This window comes from Apiospora kogelbergensis (genome assembly GCF_038363985.1).
Source record: "Apiospora kogelbergensis strain CBS 113332 chromosome Unknown utg000001l_segment0_segment0, whole genome shotgun sequence".
Taxonomy (NCBI): domain Eukaryota; kingdom Fungi; phylum Ascomycota; class Sordariomycetes; order Amphisphaeriales; family Apiosporaceae; genus Apiospora; species Apiospora kogelbergensis.
In genome coordinates, this window is record NW_027117418.1 from 3,792,646 (window position 1) to 3,815,212 (window position 22,567).

At 52.3% G+C, this 22,567-nt stretch overlaps 7 protein-coding genes across 7 annotated transcripts; 4 read left to right on the top strand and 3 right to left on the bottom strand.

Annotated features, from left to right (window-relative positions):
* Positions 1 to 287: 287 nt before the first annotated feature.
* On the bottom strand, positions 288 to 914 carry PG998_001202 (Mitochondrial inner membrane protease; the record flags this gene model as incomplete). The annotated part of the gene is made up of 1 exon (XM_066868020.1): positions 288 to 914. The coding sequence occupies one exon, from the start codon at positions 912 to 914 to the stop codon at positions 288 to 290; it is 627 nt and encodes a 208-aa protein (XP_066736435.1).
* A 516-nt stretch (positions 915 to 1,430) lies between these two features.
* On the top strand, positions 1,431 to 3,105 carry PG998_001203 (glutamate 5-kinase; the record flags this gene model as incomplete). Its single annotated transcript, XM_066868021.1, has 4 exons — positions 1,431 to 1,470; positions 1,802 to 2,100; positions 2,152 to 2,422; positions 2,474 to 3,105. 4 exons carry the CDS (start codon positions 1,431 to 1,433, stop codon positions 3,103 to 3,105), a joined length of 1,242 nt encoding a protein of 413 aa, XP_066736436.1.
* A 554-nt stretch (positions 3,106 to 3,659) lies between these two features.
* On the bottom strand, positions 3,660 to 4,584 carry PG998_001204 (uncharacterized protein; the record flags this gene model as incomplete). The annotated part of the gene is made up of 5 exons (XM_066868022.1): positions 3,660 to 3,911; positions 3,978 to 4,009; positions 4,077 to 4,217; positions 4,371 to 4,488; positions 4,561 to 4,584. 5 exons carry the CDS (start codon positions 4,582 to 4,584, stop codon positions 3,660 to 3,662), a joined length of 567 nt encoding a protein of 188 aa, XP_066736437.1.
* A 301-nt stretch (positions 4,585 to 4,885) lies between these two features.
* PG998_001205 (uncharacterized protein) lies at positions 4,886 to 6,945 on the top strand (the record flags this gene model as incomplete). Its single annotated transcript, XM_066868023.1, has 2 exons — positions 4,886 to 5,485; positions 5,524 to 6,945. The coding sequence occupies 2 exons, from the start codon at positions 4,886 to 4,888 to the stop codon at positions 6,943 to 6,945; spliced, it is 2,022 nt and encodes a 673-aa protein (XP_066736438.1).
* A 1,162-nt stretch (positions 6,946 to 8,107) lies between these two features.
* PG998_001206 (uncharacterized protein) lies at positions 8,108 to 8,386 on the top strand (the record flags this gene model as incomplete). Its single annotated transcript, XM_066868024.1, has 1 exon — positions 8,108 to 8,386. One exon carries the CDS (start codon positions 8,108 to 8,110, stop codon positions 8,384 to 8,386), a length of 279 nt encoding a protein of 92 aa, XP_066736439.1.
* Positions 8,387 to 10,407: 2,021 nt separating this feature from the next.
* On the bottom strand, positions 10,408 to 11,295 carry PG998_001207 (uncharacterized protein; the record flags this gene model as incomplete). Its single annotated transcript, XM_066868025.1, has 4 exons — positions 10,408 to 11,008; positions 11,048 to 11,074; positions 11,127 to 11,177; positions 11,240 to 11,295. 4 exons carry the CDS (start codon positions 11,293 to 11,295, stop codon positions 10,408 to 10,410), a joined length of 735 nt encoding a protein of 244 aa, XP_066736440.1.
* Positions 11,296 to 13,526: 2,231 nt separating this feature from the next.
* Positions 13,527 to 21,510, top strand: PG998_001208 (uncharacterized protein; the record flags this gene model as incomplete). Its single annotated transcript, XM_066868026.1, has 7 exons — positions 13,527 to 14,419; positions 14,468 to 17,186; positions 17,245 to 17,608; positions 17,665 to 17,905; positions 18,049 to 21,233; positions 21,296 to 21,352; positions 21,413 to 21,510. The coding sequence occupies 7 exons, from the start codon at positions 13,527 to 13,529 to the stop codon at positions 21,508 to 21,510; spliced, it is 7,557 nt and encodes a 2,518-aa protein (XP_066736441.1).
* Positions 21,511 to 22,567: the final 1,057 nt, after the last annotated feature.

Genomic DNA, 22,567 nt, shown 5'->3' on the forward strand with positions numbered 1-22,567 from the left:
ACCGTCGTCCTAACAGACTATCTGTACACCTCGTCAAACGGTCGAGTATCTGAAAAGCACGAATCCCATACTTGATTGACGGCCTTCACAGCTTGTACGTCGTCCTTGCACCGTGGTCTTGCCATAACAGAGATCACGGCTCTTTTACGTACGCAGTCTTGGAATTGCTGTGTCAACGTCCAGTTTCCCCCGGGTAAAGGATTCTCTCGTCCACCTGCATTCGCCACTCAACATGGATGCTCGGATCTAGAGAAGCAATTACTGTCAGTTTCTGCAAGGACAGGCAGCTAGTTGTACAGTCCAGAGATCAAACCTACCTCGGTGCAAGCGGCATGCTTCAAGTCCTTATCGCCGGTCCAGTCCATCTTCCAGCGCAGGTGGTCCCAGGCGTGGACCATCTCATGGGCCAGCGTGTCTTCGAGGTGACTTCTATTGCGCACCTCGTTGGAACAGATGAGGATGCCGTGGCCGGGGCTGAAACCGCCGCTCTGGCGGTGGACCTCGCCGTCCTCGGTGAGGCGGGCGGGGCAGCGGCGGCAGACAACGTTGTCGCGATCGAGGCGACCGTTGAGGGCCTCTACCTTTTCGCGCAAGAAGCGCACCGTGGGCGAGTGCTGCAGCGCGAAGTCCCGGTAGTCCTCACACCTCTTGCAGTCCCGCTCCTCGTTGACCGTCGTCCGCGACTCCCGGTAGTGGAACACTCCCTCGGGCGTCACTTGGCCCGCCAGGATCTTGAAGTAGTTGACCCACCACTTGGTCTGCGGGTCGAAGCCCGTCCGCGCCGGGTCGTTCTTGACGATCGGGGGCAGGTCGGTCGATGCGGCGTTGCTGGCGGCGGCGGCGGCGGTCGTCGCGGTACCGCTGGTTGGCGAGGCCGCCTCGGACACGGCGCCAGGCGGCTGTGTCGGCGCCATTGCTCGTAAGAGGGGAAGTAGGGAGCAATTGGGCTCGGGATGATGACCTGGGCGAATGCAATGGCTTCTGTTTCGGAAACGAAAAAGAAAAAGAAAGGTGCTCTGCGCAATAGTAGGTAATCAACCTCTCGTTCGCAAAACGTCCATCGAGGCTATCCTGAAAGCGATAAGAATATCCATACAAGTACCTCGGTACACAGGCTGTAAAGCGGTGGAAGTTATGCCAGCCTGGATGTTATGCACGTTCCATAAATCCGGACCGACTTCTTGAAGCCATTACGCATCTTTCCTGGCTGTGGATCTTCCATAACCAAAGCAGCTCTGCAAAGCCTCGCCAAGTAACAAGATGGCCGGCCCAACAGGCGACAATGCGCCCTGTGAGTCTTCCTACCCATGACATGCATGCATGCATGCATACATATAATGCACGAACTGTCCTCCGAGTCTCCTCGCCGTTGCAGCCTCCCTTTTTCTTCTTCACCAACATCGTTCGACTGACTCTGATTTGCCGCCAACATGAAAGGCCCCAAGTCACTTATTGTCGTCATTAAGCTTGGTGAGAAAATGTTCCCTGTACAGCCCAGCCCCTGGATTCATACACTGTATCTGTGGTCCTCCACCAGAGCTATCGTATAAGTCATCTATGCGTCTCTACTCCTCCATATAGCTGTTTGATCCAGCTGTCCCAGTGCCCCCTTCGCCTACTTTCTACCAGGGGAATTGTTGTTCGGATTGCGACACGTTGTCTGGAGTGACCATTATTCAGGGAATGGACCGTAAACTGGACTGTCCTGCCCGTCTTCTGCCCGTCTTCTCCCGTCCTCTCCCCTTGCCATGATCAATATAGTGGGGCTTATTACCTGAGCACTCTTCTGACAAGTGTATAGGAACTAGCTCTATAGTCGACGAGAAGACTCACGAGCCTCTGCTTCCGATCCTGTCCCTAATCGTTTCGACGGCCGTCAAGCTTCGTAAGAATGGACACAAAGTCGTTATTGTGTCCTCTGGCGCCATCGGGGTTGGGCTGCAGCGGATGGACCAGGACAAGCGTCCGAAGCACCTGCACGCCTTGCAAGCCCTGGCAGCCGTTGGCCAGTGTCGTCTGCTGAGTTTGTGGGATAGCCTCTTTGGCCACTATCGGCAACCCATCGCCCAGATTCTCCTCACTCGAAATGATATCGCCGATGTACGTTGACATCTAACATGGTATTGACACCAATCTGCTAATAACTAGCAGCGAACGAGATATATCAACGCGCAAAACACCATGGCGGCGCTTCTGGACATGGGTGTCATCCCCATTGTTAATGAGAATGACACAGTGGCTGTCGCTGAGATCAAATTTGGTGATAACGACACGCTCTCTGCCATCACCGCTGGCATGGTCCATGCCGACTTCCTCTTCTTGATGACGGATGTCGATTGCCTCTATGACAAGAATCCACGGTCCAACCCAGACGCCAAGCCCATCGAGGTTGTAAACGACATTAGTAGCGTCCAAGCAGACGGTATGTAATTGCCATCAGATCTCCACTGGGCAGATACTAACATCCTTCAAGTCTCGAGCGCTGGATCGTCACTTGGGACCGGTGGGATGGCGACAAAGATAGTCGCTGCCAAGCTTGCCACATCGGCTGGTGTCATGACGGTCATCACACGTTCCTCCAGACCCGATAACATTACCCAGATTGTCCGCCACGTGCAGGAAACACAGTCTGACTCGCACAATGGCTCCCTGGCCACCGACAGTGCTACAATTCCGTTACACACTCGATTCCTTCCTTCACTTGAGCCCATCCGGGATCGTTACTTCTGGCTTCTATACGGCCTCGCACCTCACGGCACTCTTTATATTGATGCTGGTGCACACCGTGCCCTCGCCCACAAAGCAGGGCTCTTACCCGTTGGCGTGCTCGATATTGAAGGCTCTTTCGCCTCACATGAAGCAGTTCGAGTGGTCGTCGTGGAGCGCAATTCGGAGCCTGGTCCAGATGGAAAACTGTGGCACGGCACACCTCAAGAAGTCGGCCGTGCATTGGTTAACTACTCTGCCAGCGAGATCCAACGGATTAAGGGGCACAGAAGCAACGAGATACACAGCATACTCGATTACGGCGATAGCGATTATGTGGCAGACAGGGACAATGTTAGCCTCCTACTACGCGAAAGCCGACCAGTTACACCAACGTAGTATACAAAAGGGGTAGGGTTTGCGTCGGTTTTGAGGCTATGATAGACATAAGTAGCAACTCTCTAGGGACTTGGCGACTGGGCTGGCTATATTATCTTTTAGTCACGGCGTTATCACCTTGGTGGGGAAAGTACTTCTTCCACCAGGGATAATACACATTAGGCCGCTGGGGTACAATAGTTAACTGAATACTCAGTTGAGTAGCTGGCCACTGTATCATCTACTACGGAGAGTATTGTATGAGAAGCAGCGCCTTCGCCATCAATGAGCTAGAAGGCATCTGCGAACGAAACTCTTCATTGTGGTCCCCACATGTATAGGAGGTTGACGAAGATTTGCTGAAATTTGGCTGCCTTTGAGCCTCCTCGTGCTAGATAAACGACTAAAGAAGACCAATGACGACAGGATATCGCAGCCATGACCAAACCATGGCTGATATGATTTTGCCTCCAAAACACCGTAACTCCGCTGATCGATGCAGATAAGTGCGAGAGCGCTTCCTCTTTCCCTCCCCCTTTTTGTCTGATAATCATCCATCGGCGCCGCCGGCCTTTCTAACCAGAGGAGAACAGCGAGTCCTCGTCACGAAGGTACTCGCCAGCATCGGCTTGTCGGAATACCACCATGCCGGTAGGAGCTAAACGTCTCGCCTCGGCGGTGGATCGGGCCGTCACGCCAAAGCCCAGCGGCCGGTCGTCCATGCTGAACACGACGATTCCTGTATGCTCCGGTGTATCCTCGGTCCAGCGGCCTACGTGCGCTTTGACAATGTTGCCGCCGTAGAGGAAGGGCATCTCACCGGAAGGCTGTAGTGACACACGGTGTTAGCTCTTCCGAGGTAATAGCAAGGGATTAGGGTGCCGATCACGTACCTTGATCCAGATCTTGTATCGGGAGTGCTCCGCTAAGCAATGGCATATGTTTAGTAAACCATTTCCGTAGACTCTTATTAGATTAGGGGAAATCCATACCCAAGATTGGCAATGCGGTAATGTGTAGCTTGAATTTTCCCGTCTTGGTCATCTTTCCCAGACAAGTACCCAAGCTCAGCAGGTTATCGCGGGCCACAGTGGTAGCCAGGTTGGCCATAGAGAGGAGGACATAGTAGACACCTATTCGCAAAGCGATCGGGAGCCATCAGTAAATGTGCTTTTATGTAAAGTGTATCCGCCTGGGCAGAGTTGCGCAAGGCCGAAACCCCCTGCGGGAGAGGCAGCCGGCGCGAGGGATATGCACCAGCCAGTTGGCCAAGTGAGAAGGCTTACGGTCTTTTTGTACTCGGAAAACGTATCGGTCGGCGCTGGGCGAGTTGTCAATGGGCGCAATGAGGTTCTTCAAGCTGTTGCCGCATATCGACGCAAGCTTGGCGAAGACGGTTTGGGTCTGTCGGGTGGGCAAGGATGCCTAGGTTAGCCGACGTGTTGGAGGGGGAGGACGAAGCGGAATGGAGGTTACCTCTTCTTCTGTAAGGGGACGCATCTTGAGGCAGAATACGGAGGGAAAGTAATATGGCGGGGTGTAGTGGTCGACGGTGATGGTATTGTTTGGGCATTGCTGTATCCTCCAGAACTTTTTCTTATCGAGGCCTGCGATAAGAGATCTTATCTTGGCTGGCTGGCTGGGGCGCATCCAAGTGGTTGGACGGGCATTATTGGGAGGGTGGGGCTACAGCGGAAAAGAAGGACCCTTGGCTCTCAATTCTCAGGAAATTTTATGTCCATCTCAGTCTGGTCTGCGACAACAAGGCCCATATACAACAAACCAAATGTCGCAAACCACCATGGCCTCGAGACCTGCCAAGAAGAGGAAGCTCACTCCTCCTCCGTCAGATGACGATGGCAGGTCGAATGCCAAGGCCCAAAAGGCCTTCTTCAAGAACGCTGCCAGCTGGGACCTGGAGCAGGACTATGAGACGAAAGCCCGGAAAGCCCAAGCAAAGGTCAAAGAGAGCACCCGGCTACCAATCAAGCTTGCCGATGGTCGCTTGCAGCATATGCAAGCAACGGCCGATGATGCGGCCGATGATGCGGCCGATGATGCGGCCGATGATGCGGGCTCCGTCGTAAGCGACGAGGACTGGTTAGACGCCTCCGACGCCAGCGGTGTGGAGGACGAGGCCGAGGAGGAGGAGCCCGAGGCGCCAAGGATCCCGGTCGCCCAGCAGATCCGGGAGGCGAAGGAAGAGCTAGCGAAGATTGCGACCCTGGTCCAAGAAGACCCGGAGGACAATGCTGGTGCCTTCAAAGCCCTGGCCAAGATTGGGCAATCACGTGTCCCCGCCATCCAGAAACTCGCAATGGCCACCCAGCTTTCCGTATACAAGGATGTCATCCCGGGTTACAGAATAAGACCCCAGACGGAGGACGGTCCGAAGGAGCTGGTGTCAAAGGGGTGCGAACTCTCAGGGGCTACGAACAGGCAATGGTTGCGGGATACCAGGGCTTCATCAAGGAGCTCACCAAACAAGCGAAACTAGGCCGAGGTGAAGCAGTTGGAAAGGGTCAGACTGTCGCGAATGTCGCCATAACGTGCGCATGCACCCTGCTGAATAGCGTTCCTCACTTCAACTTTCGAACCGACTTGGTAAAGGTCTTGGTGGGCAAGCTGAGCACAAGGAGAGTGGACAACGACTTCGAGAAATGCGCGGCCAGTCTCATCAAACTATTCGAGGACGACGAGGAAGGCCGCCCAGCTTTCGAGGCTGTAGGCTTGCTCTCCAAGATGATGAGGGCAAGAGATTACCAGGTCGATGAAATCGTATTGAATCTATTCCTCCATCTGCGGCTCCTCTCCGAATTCAGCGGTAAGGCATCCACAGACCATGTCGAGCATGCCGATGGACCGAGAGCGAAAAAACTCAAGAACAAAAAGGACATTCGCAGCAAGAAGCAGAAGAAACTGGACAAGGAGCAGAAGGCGCTACAGAAGGACATGGACCAAGCTGATGCCATCGTGAGCCACGAGGAACGAGAACGTATGCAAAGCGAAACGCTCAAACTCGTCTTTGCGTCGTATTTCCGTATCCTGAAGGCCAGGGTAGCGCACTTGATGGGTGCCACCCTCGAGGGGTTGGCGAAATACGCCCATCTGATCAACCAAGATTTCTTTGGTGATATCCTAGAAGCGCTGAAGGACTTGATCCGGAGTGCGGACGCGGCGGAGAACGGCGAGGAGGAGGATGAAGAAGAAGAACGGTTCGAGGCAACCCCACGTAATACGGCCCGCGAATCCCTCCTTTGCACCGTGACCGCCTTTGCGCTGCTTGCAGGCCAAGACGCCCACAACTCCCGGGGAGATCTGCATCTCGACCTCTCTTTCTTTACCGCCCATCTCTACAAGGCTCTTCTCTCCCTCTCCACGCACCCCGACTTGGAGCTCGGCGCCAAGTCTCTGCACCTTCCGGACCCAGACGCCCCATCCGCGACTGCGGCCAAGTCCCGCAACAAGATCAACCTCCAGACCACGACCGTCCTGCTCATCCGCTCCCTGACTGCTATCCTCTTGCCGCCCTGGAATATCCGCTCTGTACCGCCGCTGCGCCTCGCCGCCTTCACCAAGCAGCTCATGTCGGCTTCCCTGCACATGCCCGAGAAGTCAGCGCAGGCTGTCCTGGCGCTCCTGGCCGATGTGGGAGGCACGCACGGCCGCAAGGTGGCCGCGCTCTGGGACACGGAGGAGAGGAAGGGAGATGGTGTCTTCAACGCTCTTAGCGAGAGCGTCGAGAGCTCCAATCCGTTTGCTACTACAGTGTGGGAAGGGGAGCTCCTGAGGCGGCACTATTGCCCCAAGGTGCGCGAGGGTGTTAAGATCGTAGAGAAGGCTATGCTTAAGGAGCGATAATATCATGACGGCAGTGGTGGCGGCTGGATATTAAGTGCAGAGATAGAGGCATACAAGGGGACAGTCCCCAGCCATGGTTCACACGATCTAGATAGTTGCAATATCCTACCCGGCGTCTGCTGCTGCGCGCTTTAGCTGCAGTATCTTGAAATCATACGGGTGACATGCCCTAGCAACCTAGCCAAGAGTACAGTGAGGTTTTTCGTGTATATCTCTCATCATTACTACTGCCTATCAAGTCTCGAGAGCATGTATCGATCTCGATTTTGGCATCCCGGCTGGCCAAGTATCAACTACCTACTCTACAGAAATAGACAAATAAGGCGACAGCCTACCCTACCAGTCAATCCATCAAAATCCGGTCTTGCTTCGTTCTCATCCTCCAGTCTTCGTGAACAATAACTCATATGAGGAGCAGCCTGCCTTCGCTCTCATGCTATCGATGACAATGCCTATACTGCTGTTAAAACCTGTATCAGGATTAACGCGTGCTGATGCAATAAAGTTTGGCGTAAAGCTGTTCCGCGACCGACGATGGGGAACCGTAATGAGATGTTCTCATCAAAATCCGTCGAAGATTTGACTGCATGGTAGCAACGCTGGGCCGAGCAAAATAAAAATACAGAAAACCGCCGTATTAGTGTACTGTTGACGGTCGATTAACAACGACAAGACAGTGTCAGAGATGTTACGAATCAAGCTAGTATCCCTTCAAGACAGCATAGTATGTTATCGCAAGAGATGATAAACTCTTGGATCAACATACGAATCAGTGAATCTTTGCTTCACTAGGCATGGCAAGAGGCGCCTAAGCCTCCGTGAGAGGAAGCACCACTGGTAGACTGGTGTAGACCAGATTGGGGCGTTGGCTCTCGTGAAGGCTGCGTGCCCGACTGCGCAAGTTGGCCAGTTGAAGTAGAAGTCGTGTTTCTGAAGCGAGGCAAAGACCACGTAGTACTGGTTCGCCAAGGCTATAAAATCATGTCAGCCCTATAATTTGACTAACGCCTCAGGGATCCGTACTTACCATACTAGTGTTGGGCAAAGTAGAGCCCGACGGAGCGACGACAGAGCCGTGGGAAGGGTCGGTAGAAGGACCGTTGGGATCAGAAACATGTGCGGCCAAAGCCCCATTAGCCCATCGAGAATCATGCATACCACCATGGAGACGCAGAGGCTTTATACCTCCCTCAGTCTGTCCATCAAGATCAACCATGACGACATCCGAGGTGTTGGATTTGCCGCGGGCGTGGCTCGAGGAACTGCGTCCGGTGCTCTCATTCGAAGGGAGACCGACGCCAAATCCATTGGCAGAGGTAAAGGTGAATTTATGGCCAGGCTGCAGAGTCTGAGAAACAGCCGGAGACTGCACATCTTGATTAGAATAGCCTTTCACATTGGCAGCAGCACTGGCATGGTGTCTAACAATTGGCCGAGATGACGAGGGTACAGCAGGGGAAGTGTTGTCAGTGTCGTTGGAGTAACGGCTAGTGCCTTGTCCACCATAATGGTGGTCCTGACTGGCATGGCCGTTTGTGGCAACACTGACAATATTACCACCGCTGGGCTGAGAAGACGAGGGCACATTTGATGTGGCTCCGCCATGCCGTAGGGCATGAGTAGCAGTCGAAGATCGGGTAACCTGCTCAGTATGACTGCTCGCACCCGTGACAACATTGACGTGACTGACGCCGCTTGGTTGGGAAGACGAAGATACAGTTGTTGACGAGAGTCCAGTGGTGGCGTCGGCATAACGGCTGCTTGCCAGTCCCCCATGCGGGTTGTTACGACGCTCAGTCGTCGAAGTTGAACTGGGATAGTCCAGCTGTTGACTCTTGCTACTACTCCCAACTTCAATACGGGCTCCAATGGCAGCAGCTTCGTTGGGACCTGTGCTCGAGTATGGGCCACGGCTAGGCACATTACTCAAAGACGTAGCTGGGACAGGTCGAGGAGCGCGGGGCGTTCCAGGTGAGTCATACAAGTTGTAGTCTGAGCTGTGGTTGGGCTGGATATTGCTGCTGCCCGCTGGAAACGAACTTCCACCACGTTGATGAGGGGCGATCGAGGATGTCGTCGAACCCAATCCAGAGGCCGGAGCGAAGCGATGGCAAGGGCCATTGGCGGATGCCGAACCAGTTCTGTAAGAACCCGAAACCGATATGTTGGATCCACTACGGCCGGCACGGTTGTACGAGCTGCTGCTCGAAACAAAATTAGAAGAAGCACGACGAGCACTGTCGCTGCTTTTACGCCCGCGAGGTCGAGGAGGCTTTGTAGCGCCAAACGACGCTTGCAGCCCCTTAGCCGCATTGAGCTGTTCGAGGGTGTATCCCATCTTCACCAGATGTATGTGCCCGCTAATATATAAGTTAGTCGGTGATTGTTGAGTCGATGAGAAGGATCATGTACGATGCAACGACTCGAGATATGGAGATTGCGATTCAGTAGCCAAACGCGATGAAGCAGCTCACCTATATTTGTATCTCAAGTTGTTGAGACCAGTACAGGATGAACAAACAGACAAAATTGTTCCCTACGAACCACAACTGTATTCTGGCAAATGCATTGTTAGCGTACGCAGGTTATGAATTGCGGTAGGTAGGATTCTAGCAAGCATCGTGGGGAATGACAGAGAAGTAACATACCTACGACACCAAGGAGGAGGGTGCGTATATTTCTTGATATCGACTGCAAACAGAAGGACTTTGTTGAGAACGACCATTCCTGGCTTACGCCGAGAGGTTTGTCCACAGTATCTGCCTTATCCCAAAGTACAAGTGCAGACGCAAATGCCGATGTGGGTTGATGGAAATGAGAGTGAGGTACAGGATGAGGTGGAGCTGAAGTCCAAGTTGAGATCAGGCACTCGAGGTTGATCAAGTTGGGATTAAATGGGCCTTGCTTTCAAGTACACAAGGACACGTAACTTGGTATACTGCAAGTGGGAAGGAAGGAAGGACAAAAAGAAATAGGGCAGGGAGGAAAGAGCGAGCTTGAACTCGTCGCCGAACATATGGCAACTGCAGAGAACTTGTAGCGCTTCATCAGGCGGCTTCCCATGCCACAGCAATGTACAGCTAATCGCCTCAGGCGGTCAGCGTTCTCGAACACAGGGCTTGGCTCTTAATTTATTGCCTGCACCGGAGTAGTTGAGCATTTAATAGGTAGGTGTAGAAGCCTCTGTTGGTAATTTACACCCTTTCCTTCGTTTGTATGGCTGTGTGCAACCCCATATAGCATATAGGGGTTGAAATGTCTGGAAGCACGGTTTGAACAAAGCCGTCGTGACATTACCAACCTGCAGTTTGTCCTCGTCTGAAAGATAGAATCGACAAGTTTAATCCAAGCTAGGTATCCATATGAGACCTCACGTGGACAGGCTGGCTCTGTCTACAGGCTTGGGCAACACCATAACGGATGGAAATATTGAGCATATATTCGCCAATCGTGACCTTCTATTCACCCCTGACCCTGACCACGACCCCCGTTGGGCTTCGGCTTTTTTCGATCTATCGTTTCAACAGTCTTGATCTTCGTGTCCTTGTAATCGCCATCCACGGCTTCCCTCAGCCATGCTACATCAACGGCAGGCACTCGCTTGTGGACGAAGTCAATAAGCGCCTTCGAGTTTGGAGCATCTTCCGTGACCCCAATGCAGGACACGCGAGGGATTCCAAGGGCCGCAGTTAGGCGTTGCTCGCAAGATTTGGAAAACCCCACAAGTCTAATGGGGGGTTGCGAAGGGTGTAACGCAGACGCAGCAGCCACCATCTGGGGAAGGTGGCTGTTGATGCCACTAGGCTGGCCAGAACGGACTACGAAGATAACAGAGTATCGACGACATAGCTCTGTAGTGTCGTGGCCTTGGGTTGATGCTTTCTGCAGGCTCCGACTGACAGTCGCCAGACCGACATCAACGTATTGTCCGAGTGCAGGCGCTGAAGGGGTGATTGAGGCTGAATCAGCCGGGCCTGCTGCATGACTCTTTCGTTTCTTGATGCGTTTCCCTTGGGACGGTTGGGTGTGCTGTGCCCGGAAGCTTCCAAGAGGCGAGAGGATGCTAGATGGCACAGTCAATATCAAGACTCACCAGGCCGACCCGGATGCATGAGCAGAACCCGGCAGGCTGTTGATTGCAGTAGTCTGATACAACAGTAACGTGTGGAATGATGGCTTACTTGCACAGAAGCTCCAAGATGGCATCCTGATCATCGTATGAGATTTCTGGCCTAAAGAAGAAAGGCGTTAGACTTGGGATGCTGAACAGCGGTGGCGCACTGGAAAGACAAACCACGAGACAGCGGAATATGGGGTATCGAGTTGATACAAAAGTTTCTTCCTTTCCATCCTGTCACTTATGCAAGCACAACAGGCCTAGGTTGGAAGCATCTGTCCTGAATACGACCCCAGCGTTGGCTGTGAGAGCTAGGGTCTGTAGTCAAACCGCACGTGCTTATGATGCCTTGCAGAAAGCAGCAAGCCTTTGCAGACCCAGTGTGGACAGTCGCTGGCCAGAAGCGGTGTCGCAGTATGCTGTTTCTTGGAAGATAATTCTCTGCTTTGTCTGTCACAGTCACGTCCTTTTCCCAGGGTTTACTGATGTTGGATATTCTTCAACTGAATATGGGGCAGATGGATGTTGGGTGGCCCACCTGCAGGATAAAGATAAAGTACATCCGGCGCGCGTGCTTTGACGCGCTGAGAAGAATGGCGCGAGTCTATATACGGTTAGCGTTGCTGGCATCAAGCTTTTGTCTAGGTTACTGTTCTGCTGTTGTCTTCCTAGCATCAGCACCGAGGAGCTGTCGATGGAGTCCACCACGGATTACGACCCCTGGATACAGGCACAAGCAGCCAACCCTTTTACACCAAGATATAGTCGGCACTGAAGACGGGATAGCGCCGCATCCCCCTTGGATTTCGAGAGCCTTACACTCTAGGCCTGGCTGTAGCATGGGTTGTACAACTATTTGATACACTGGGGCGGACTTATAGACCAAGTGAATAGAAAACTTAAGTATACACCTTCTTGGCCCTTATAGCATGTGAGTATCGAAGCGCGACTTATGATCAAGACACGCCGCACACATGCATTTGCTACGTCAATGGTGGTCTCTAATCCAATTGACTTTGTGAAGTCCCGAATGGAAATTTGGGGATTTCAATCACATAGTTCAGTTCAAGAGTGCACATTTGTAAGACCCATTGAATCCAAGGCAAGAAAGGGTGGGACCCCGCAGCTTGCAGCTCATCTTTTCTGGTCCTCCAGCTCCTATTGCCTATCTATCGTGTTGGGTTTGGTGTGCACAGCTCAAGCTTCTGTTGCAGCTGCCTGCCGATCGAACATTGGACGGACACTGATTGGGCACTGAACCAACTAACTCACTGCGTGTTGTGTGCTGCGCGAGCTGATTACCTAAACCAACTTCCCCAGTCACTCACGCCTCGCCAGTCATCGAGGATTGCGGACTGTTTTCCTCTGTAGTCTCTCCTCCCCCTACCAAGGCCTTGGCAGTTATTGACCTTGCCTTTGCCTGAGCAGAACTTCCAAAGACAACAACGATTAACCAACCTACATCTCTACTCGGATCCCCCATTACCCAAGCTCAACCCTAGTTTGGTTTGGATATGATCTCTTCTTTTCTGCCCGTCATCAAGGTATTTTTCGACAATACCATAAGGCTGCCGTGGCGTTGCAGCAAGTCTCAGTCCCTCCTGCTAGTACCTGAGGGGCAGACTTGGTTGATATCCATTCATCCATCCCCATCACAGCTCCGGTACTTTCTGCCTACCTGGCTGGACTACTTACGTCAAAGGTATGTGAGCTAACCCTCTCATTTTCTCTCTGCCTCACGTTGAAAGCGCAATTGTCCCCCCATGCCGAACCCCATGTTGCGTTTGTCTCTTGAATTTTATTTCACTGAAGACATCCATTCACCACTTCATCACCATCTCTTTACCAGGTACTTCGTCTCCAGGGCAGCAAAAGCTCTGTGCTATTGTTACTCGCTAAGAAGTTGGATGCCCGCGACTCTCCCGTATTCCCCCCCCACCATTCTGCCTGCCACTAAGCTCGCCCCTCCCCCGCTCCTAGCGTGACGTGAGCCAAATCCAAAAGTCGAGCTGTCCCTCGCAGTTACCAGCTGCGATATCCACCGATCATCAAGAGCTCCCACCCATGTCCATCCATCCCAATGCTATCTGCCTTATCCGCCTATGCTGTCACTGCCTTGCACTAGTCTCCATGTAAGGTATTCGACTGAGCATTCACCTTCTCGTGTTCGACCTTGGGGAAGAGTCAAGTTTGTTCCAACACATGACGATCCCTTGTGGCTCGGGATTGAGCCTGGTTTTTTTCCTCTTCCTTTTTCTTTCCTTCTCTTCCCGCGTTGGTTTGGCCCTCTGCTACTCCGCCTTACTCGCGTCTCCCCCCCTGTCCAACTTTCTCCCCCACGCGTGCATTCCAACCCACATGCTGATACAGACGAAGCCTGCAAGCCGCCGAGCCATCTCGTGCGAACGCCCCGAGCTTGGAGACACGTACCTGAAGCTCCTTCATTTGCGTTTGCACCAACCAGATGGAACTGGATTCGAGAGCTTCGGCCGACTCGACAGATCGTGCTGTCTCCTCTGAGCCCTGCTCGACACGACCCAATCCCTTCGGCGACAGCGACATATCCGCCCGAAAGCGTCGTCGAACCTCACGTACCGGGTCACGCAGTAGATCTGTCGAGTCCTCGCCTTCACGTGTGGACATACCTGACGAAACCGCCATAATGCGGGTTGACACGCCCGAGCCCACCGCACCCAGCACACCTCCCTCACATTCACGGGATGCGATCACTGAACCACACTCTAGCAAGGTGACAATCAATCTGCGGAACACCGATGGCCATATTGCCGCCCCTTCTTCTCCCGACTCCCCTTCGACTGCTCGAACTAGGAAAGATTACATCAAGCCTAGCGTGGAAGCATCCGAGATGGATATGGGCCCCTCGCCCCAAGGGGTCACAAGTAACTTGGGAGACATAGACGAGGAAGACTCGGACGACTCCGAGGTACAAATCGTCGCCGTCAAAAGCAGTAGAAAGGACAGCCACGACGAGCTGAGTTTTACAAATATACGTGCACCTGCCTTCGCCGCCGGACCCCACAACACCCTGGATATGGAATTACTCATGTTCCAGTTTCCATATCACTCCGCTGATGAAAGCTGCTACGACACAGTCGCTAGGCTTGTTCAGTTCCTACAGCAACGTAGGTCGCCGCAGTGTGGATTTACTGGCGTCCAGAAGCTGATTGGTTTAGAAAATGTCCAATTCGACGAAGTGTTGGTCAGCCTGAAGGCTTGGTTTGACCAGTACCTACTCGCTGCAAGAAGCGCACCCACAGCTGTTGTCCGATCATTCGGCGAGAACAAAGCCTTTTGGACAAACCTACCTGAGCTGTTCTACATATTCCTAAATAGAAGGTACGTGTCTCTATTCCTTACCATATATACTAGCTCACAATTAATTAGGCATGCTCTTGCGAAAACCAGAGATCTCAGAGACCTTGCTCGTGGTGTTTTCTCACAACTAGCACAGATCACGGCATTTTTCCTCGTCCATGACTGCCGGGCTTTGGAGGCTGCTATTCTCAACGACGAAGCTGGTGAGCCAGACATGATGTCGGCTAACTACCTGACATGCCTTGCCACCGTTGGCCGGCACGAAGAGCAGAACGGGTACCCGATGGAGAATGCTCCAGAAATGTCAACGATACTTGACCTTTTCCACAGATGTTCAGGCGGAGCAATGTCCAAACTCAACGAGGTGGCTAGTGTACATCTGAATCTACTGGCTCGATTTCCGAGACGGACCATGGATAGTCTCCTCAATGTCGCCAACCTCGCAGACACTATCCTGCAAGATAGCTCTTACCCAGTTGAATTTGGACAAGGCTCTCCAGAGGCGCGTTACTTGCGGGCTCAGTCAGATCTGGCCTTGGGTCACCAATTGTTCAAGGCAGTGTCTGATGCAGTAGGTATTGTGGTTGAAAGATTCTTGAACCACTTCTCGCATGATACTGCCAACGGCCTGATTCCCCATCTTACCACGATATTCCGACTCAGTCTACATGGAGAACATAGAGAGGCCACGGATCTCGTGCGAGAACATCAGAGAGACCATCCCGAGATCGCACCAAAGTTTACCATTGACGCAACAGCATATGAATGGCGATATGGCGTTCTTGTGAAACTCATAAGATCCCGTCAAATGCAGTTAAGGGTCGCCGCCGTTACAATGCTGTCTCAGGACCTTGTCAATTCCTGGAGAAAGATAGGCGAGGCCCCTGAAGATGGAGGCCATGGACAAGCCTACTTACGCTACTTTGCAGACTACTTGGTCAACACCGGACTGATCGACTACATATTAGGGCCCACTTGTCATCCAGAGATCACACAAGAGAGCTCTAACATAATAGGCTTCTTGATTGTCACCGGTACTTACACAGCTGCACAAGCAAACCTCTTCTGGGAAACAGTAACGTCTACCCAGGACCCTCGCGTTGCAGAAGCACTCGTGCGTATGCTGGCCAAGATCACAACACTCATGACGCCGGACCAGCAAATTCTTATGTGGCAACACATGCAAAACTTGCCTCTAGAAGCAATGACGCATTACATGAGAGACCTTTGCGATGTGATGATAAAGACTCCCCTGAACAAACAACAGACGAGCCCTTCTTTGGCTCCCTTGACGGCTTTGCATTTCAACTTCGTCCTCCGGTTATTGCGAGAGTCTTCAGTTTTGAACCCCCAAGGTTCCATAGCTTTCCCCGAGGTTCAGCTCTTTGCTGTGATGAAACTTAAGGAACTGATTCATCATGGCCCTTCCACCGATGTTCGCGAGGAACTTGTCCTTGAATGCATGGCCGACATAGCGGCCAAGTCGCCGACGACGTCTGGCAGCCTTACGGCCTTGTCGCTGCTAATTCATAAAGCAGCAGGACAAAACCTGGATGCGCTTATAAAGGAGCACGAATTCGTTCGACTGATCATAGACGAGCTTGAGGCGACAATCTCTCGTGTGCGGCACCTTGGCAACGTCATGGTGTATGGAAACACAATGGAAGGCAGCAGCATTAACAATGCACGTCGAGATCTCATCTGCTCGATAATATTGAATCATGGACCGTCCATTACTCCTTCCAATGGTCGGCGTCTCTGGGACCTGCTTGTAGGTACAGGAGCTGTGTGCCACGATGATAGAAGAGCTGCGTGGCAAAGTCTGAATGCTCTTCGGAAGCATTCTCGCCAAGATCAGAATGCATATCTGAGTTCGTGTTTGCACGAGTACCTACCCACACTTCCGCCGGCGTGCTATTGTGACGGCACACTGGACTTTGTTCGCTACAGCCTTCTCAGCTTAGTGAATGATCCAAACAGCGCTGTCTTTGACGAAGAGGGCAGGCTCGAAACGGACATCGTCGAGCTTGTCTGGCAAATCATTTTGACTGCGCCGAACCAGAGCATCGAGAAAGATGCCATTCAAATGCTCGTAAATGACGTTTATGTGGACAGCAGATTGATCATGTCCTTTCCTCTTCATCGAGCTCGCAAGGTACACTTTGGTCTCGTGAATCGGTGTCTGGATCAGCTGGCAGGAGCTGCAAAAGAGCTCCAGACGTTCAACAAAGACCCGTCGAACGGAGATGACGATGAACCAATGACTACCGTGGACATGGAGATCCAACGACAAGAGCAGGAGCTCAAGTTCATCAGATCGCTTCTCGTGTTGCGCACTTTTCAGCGAACCCTGCAGAGCAAAGCTCACTTTGCTGCCCCGGATTTGAGGTCACTCATGCTACAAGCACCCGGGTCGATGGAAGGAGAGTCCGCGGGGCTCAAGTACCAATCCTTTGACGGACATGCACATACAGAGGTAAAGCCTCTTAGTATAGGACGACAGAACACTGCAGCATCCTTGCTTGCCAGCCTCAGAGAAGCAACAGGGTTTGACAACTATCGCATCTTCTACCGTGGTGCACCTCTTTCACCTACCGAAGATCAAATCTGCAAATCGTTAGAAGATCTTGACATTCATGATGGCCTCATTCTAGTCAAGAAAGAGACAGGCGCAGTGCTATCTCCAGTCAAAATCAAGCCCGGCGCGTCACCATTGGAGATTGAAATCATGAGTCATTTCAAGGAGTTGTGGGAATATCTGAGCATGGAGGAGGGATTGGCTCAAGAGGTACTGTTACCAATCCAAACATGCGCGCGTGTGTGCAGCAAGCTAACGTGTTTAACAGATATATGCGTTCCTCGTGAAGTTACCAGCAGATGAGTCCTTCCTGCAAGAATTTGAGGATGGTACGGCTACTTCTGAAGACATGTTCCCGTTGGGCCAACCGTTCAAGTGCCTCTATGCAATCCACGCCCTTCGCGAGTATCTAAGCACACGTCGGCTCAAGGCTCAGGTATCGCAGGTAAGCGAACCAAACGCCGAGGCCCACAGACGGGTGGTGCTTGACCAAAGTGAAGCTCTCTTGAAGGCAACTTCGTTAGTTGTTGCTGCCATTTGCAATACCGAAATCGTCGGGCAATGTACAGATGAAACTATTCGCATCATGCTCAGCCTAAACCTGGTTGATAATCTCGTTCAGCTTCTGAAAGGTCAGTAATAGCAATGATGTGCATCATTGGCCTTGGCCCGACTAATATTGTTATAGAATCAGGCACTGCCACTTCTTTTGTCGATTACCTCAGTCCGGTTCTTTTGGAGCGTCTTCTGGCCATACTGTATCTTGCTGCCGATGCGACATCCACCCAAAACAGTATGGATCTGATCGGCCGGAGCCTCGAGGCTTTGCTTGAATGTTGTGCCCGCAGCAATGGTTTCTGGGATTCATTCAAGAAGAGTCCTGCTGCGAAACAAGTCGTACAGAGTCTTTTACTTGATGATGACAGGGTGTATGTGAGGACGGTGGTTGGCAAGTTAATAAGCGCCAAAAGCATGTACAGCCATGGCCCCTCTGGTACACCTGCCTTGGGATTCGCCGAGTTCTTCTGGCCTGTCGCCTTTGAGCTGCTACCGCGCGCTGTCAGGGCCCCAGGAAAAGCGAGGAAGTCTTTAGTCTCGCTGGCGTTCTCCTCAAGAAGCTAGGTGATTCGGACTCACCCGTCCTAGACATCCGGGGTTGTCTTTTCCAATGTGGCGACCTCTTGCTTCAGCATGGCAGCGCCGAAGACATATCTCACCCTGAGCGAGTGGATGTGGTATCTCATGGCCTGCTTTCCATTTTGCACCATGGGGCTCGACATTTGCGTGCCCGAAATGAGCCGCTACAGCTACCTCCAAACTTTCTGAAGGTTGCCTTTCGTAAGCATTTGTTTCCTGAGGAGAATGAGGAAGGCCCCCTTGTGCCAGAAGTCGTCTTGAACTCCTCTGTAAGGAACATGCTATGCGACATTCTTGCCACTTTGGCTCATGAGACACCCGGTCAATTGAAGGCTCTACTGCGCAGTCTAGACGGGCTGACAAAGTATCGAGTTGATCAACTTGAAGAGCCATACAGGTATGAATTGCCTCACCTTTTTGAACGGACCAAGGCCATCCGATCATCAAGTGGATACCCAGGACTGCGAAATCTCTCCAACACGTGTTACTTGAATTCATTGTTCACTCAGCTGTTCATGAACACCGGGTTTCGTCGCTTCATGCTCGAGAGGCCCATTATGGACACAGATGAACACCAGCTTCTTAGTGAGACGCAGGTTCTATTTGCAAATTTGCAGGGGAGCATTCGCAGGTTTGTAGACCCGCAGAACTGCGTGGCGTCGATCAAGACATATGATGAAACTCTTATCGATATCCACAATCAAATGGACGTTGACGAGTTCTACAATCTGCTCTTCGATCGATGGGAGGCACAACTTCCGACCGAGACTGCCAAGAAGACACTGAAGTCAATTTACGGAGGCCAGCTTGTCCAGCAAGTCAAGTCGAAAGAGTGTGAGCATGTTTCTGAGCGTATGGAACCATTCTCGGCCATCCAGTGTGACATCAAAGGCAAGGCTGGGCTTGAGGCAAGTCTCCAGGCATACGTTGACGGCGAGATCATGGAAGGAGACAACAAGTACAAATGCGAAACTTGTGACCGGCATGTAGATGCGGTCAAGCGGGCCTGCCTCAAAGACATCCCAGATAACCTCATCTTCCACCTGAAGAGGTTTGATTTTAACCTAAGGACTCTTCAGCGGAGCAAAATCAACGATTATTTTCCCTTCCCGAGCAAGATCGACATGCAACCTTACACTATCGAGCACCTCAGCGACCCGTCAGCTACGGCAGAGCCCGACACGTTTGAGTTGGTCGGTGTTTTGGTTCACTCAGGCACTGCTGAGTCTGGCCATTACTACTCGTATATCCGAGAACGGCCCAGTACCAGTACTGCACCTTGGGTGGAGTTCAATGATGATTCGGTGACCACATGGGATCCTTCTTTATTGGCGAGTGCTTGCTTTGGCGGCCCAGACTATCGCCCACACTTCGATAATGGACACGTGTACGAAAAGGTCTATAGCGCATACATGCTCTTCTACCAGAGATCATCTTCTCTCAAGAGAGAACAAGATGCACTGGTCGCTTCCGGGATACCTGGTCCTCTGAAGTTTGCCTTACCCTCTGATCTTGAGATTGCCATCAAGGAGGAAAACTGGGCTATTATGCACAGACATTGCACTAACGATCCCACACACATCCCGTTCGTCGTCAAGGTCCTTGCAAATGCATGGGACGGTGATTGTACCGAAGACCATACGATACAGGATATCGCAATTCGAGTTGCAATTGGCCATCTAGATCAAGTGGCTTCCCGAGCTAAGGAGACGCCCGATTTTGATTCTTTGTACCATGTCCTGGTCAATGTATGCAAACGATGCCCTCGGTGCTGTTACATGGTTTTCAAGTACTTCGAGACGCGACCCGAGTCTATCCGCAACTTTGTGCAGCGGAATGCTGAGTCGGCAATCAGACACCAGATGGGTAGCGTGTTCATTTATGTACTGAGCACCATCAAACAACACTACCCCGTCGAATACGGTGTCTCGAGTGTGGATGGGTGCCGACCGAAATTGGCAGACACTCTGCTCATGTCTGCTGGCGGTATATTCGTCCGGCTCTGGGAGACCTTTCACAGTTCGATCCGTGCCTGGCCCGAGTTCTTTGGCGTTATGGAAGATTTTGCGCAGCTTGGAAGAGCCGAGGCGGCCGTCCTACTGGAAGCTGACTTTCTTGAAAAGCTCCTCATGACGGTTGCTGCTGATGCAAATCTGGAACAAATGTCGTTGCAATACTCACGTCTTGTTACTGTGGTCAATAGGAGAATGGCCACGAAGCCTCCCAACTACGAGAACGTCATCGCTTTGATTGATACGCTGATGGGCGTCATGGATACGGCAGTTAGCCCTGCTTCCCACATGCCGGAAGACACCAACGGACGTTTGGCCACATCGCTTCGAGAACAGACTATCCCCTATACTACTCGAGAAATCAACTTGCTTCACTTAACTTGGCCCGGCCACCAAGCTGCAGTCTTTATCGACAAGCTGATACTGATTGACCAGAATTCAGTCGCCACTGATTCCATTATCGGCCGGCTGATGGAGTTGAATCCGTTGATGGACGACAAAGTATTTGCGACATTACGTTCTCGCATCACTGGTCAAATGGTCTCGCACGCTGTGGCCCCTTACCTCCGTATGGCGGTGTTGTATGTTCAAGCCAGTACCCAGCCGCAAAACGTCGAACTTCTTATTAGTCACGTGAACACACAGGCCATGACACTGCAGAATAGTGCCGAGGGCATGAACTTTCTTGACTTCTTTAAGGAAACCTTTGACAGCTCCCGGGTGTCACAGAAGAGCCTGGACGACGTGGAGCTTCAAGGGTTGGCCAACCTGTCACGTTGGGTTCCTGGTCTGCTTGGGTCGGTCGACCGAGCAGCGAGCTACTCCACCGAGCTGTTTCTCCACGATGTTGTGTTTACTCATGGCAAGTCGCCCAGCTTTAGCGAGGAGGACGGTGGTGCCATCCGGTCCCAGGCGGTCGCCCGGGCAGGTGCCGAAATTGCGATCGAGTGCCTGGCATACCTACGGGATACTTATGTGGCCCGAGGGGTTCAGGCACCCAGAGACCCCGTTGGACGCTTGGAGTTGATCATCAACCAATGCGATGGATACTTCAGTGCGGAGTTTGATATGGGCGGCTTGAAAGAGCAGTATCAGGAGCTGCGGCAAGGTAAGCTGTGAGAGGACAAGGCATGATGTATGGGCATCCAAGCTAACTCGGGACTGTTTTAGTGGTGCTAGAGCCAGTGAGACGCCTCACGGTCGACGAGATCGAGGAGGATGGATCTGGTACGTGGAGCGATTCCTCTTCCTCGGCCACCCTAGATGAGTTGAGCTGATTGAATGAAGATTGGGACAACTCCATCGCCTCGTCGGAACAAATGGACAGTTTGGCCGACCTCAGCATGCAGGCCATGGGCGAACTTCACGATGCAGACATGCAGTGAATGATATGGGGCTAGTTACCGACAAGCGCACGTGCAAACAACCCAAGACCGAGAGACAAGACGGTTGGGATTTATGAATGATGACAGCCACAGTCTACAACATGGGGTTTTTATATTTTGGTGTTTAATTTTCCCTCTCTCTCTCTTTCCCCTCCTCCCTCTTTTCTTTGCGCCGGCGATTTGATGCGGTCTCGACCACGGTGTCTGGATGGCCGAATGCATAGCACAGGTGTGTTTGGCGTCTCACGGAAGGGAACGACGATTACGGCCTCACGGTTTCCCCACGGTTGATTGCGCAGGCTTAGAGGGCCCGGGATCGGCCGACCTGTTGTAAGAGTTATGTTGGTTGCATAGAATGTCGAGACGGGCTCTCGTTGAGCAGCCCAGAATGTGCGGTGGATGAAGAATTGGGCAAAGACAGTTGCCGCTTTGATGGCGAGCTCGGATACAGCAGTAGCTCGTACAAGGCATACACATAGCACCCTTTCTTTGCATGAATGACAGAAGCGATTCTCAACCAAGACTATTATTAGATGTGAAGACGTCTGTACGAAGGGAGCGCTTAGGAGGGATAGAAGAGGGAAGGCGATTGGCCAGGATGATTGATTGATCAATCAAATTCTGATGTAGATGCAGACGCAGATGGAGAAGCAGACGGAGGGGCAAGATATATCTGTACAGGTGGAATCGAGGAAAGACGTCGTCAGCTTCACTGTTGATGTGGTCTGGCTGGTGGTGGTGATAGGGTCACTAAGTGGGTGATAGTGATGAGGGGCATCAGTCTGTATGTATGTACATATGCAGGTGCAGATCTTGGGGATCATCTGTCCAGGGGTCGGGAGCTATTTTTGGGAGAACCCTGGACCCGACCCCTGGCCGATCCGGATTTGGCGGCTTGGCCTTCTATTTTAATCGCCTAACCGCCCGGCGAGCATGCTAAAGATACGACGCACATTGCAGCAGTGCGGGGGTGAAGGGGTGAAGGGGTGAAGGGCAACACGTACTCGGTCTGTGTATACAAATGCGTCAATGCCGCGAGCCGGCGAGTCAGGGCCAG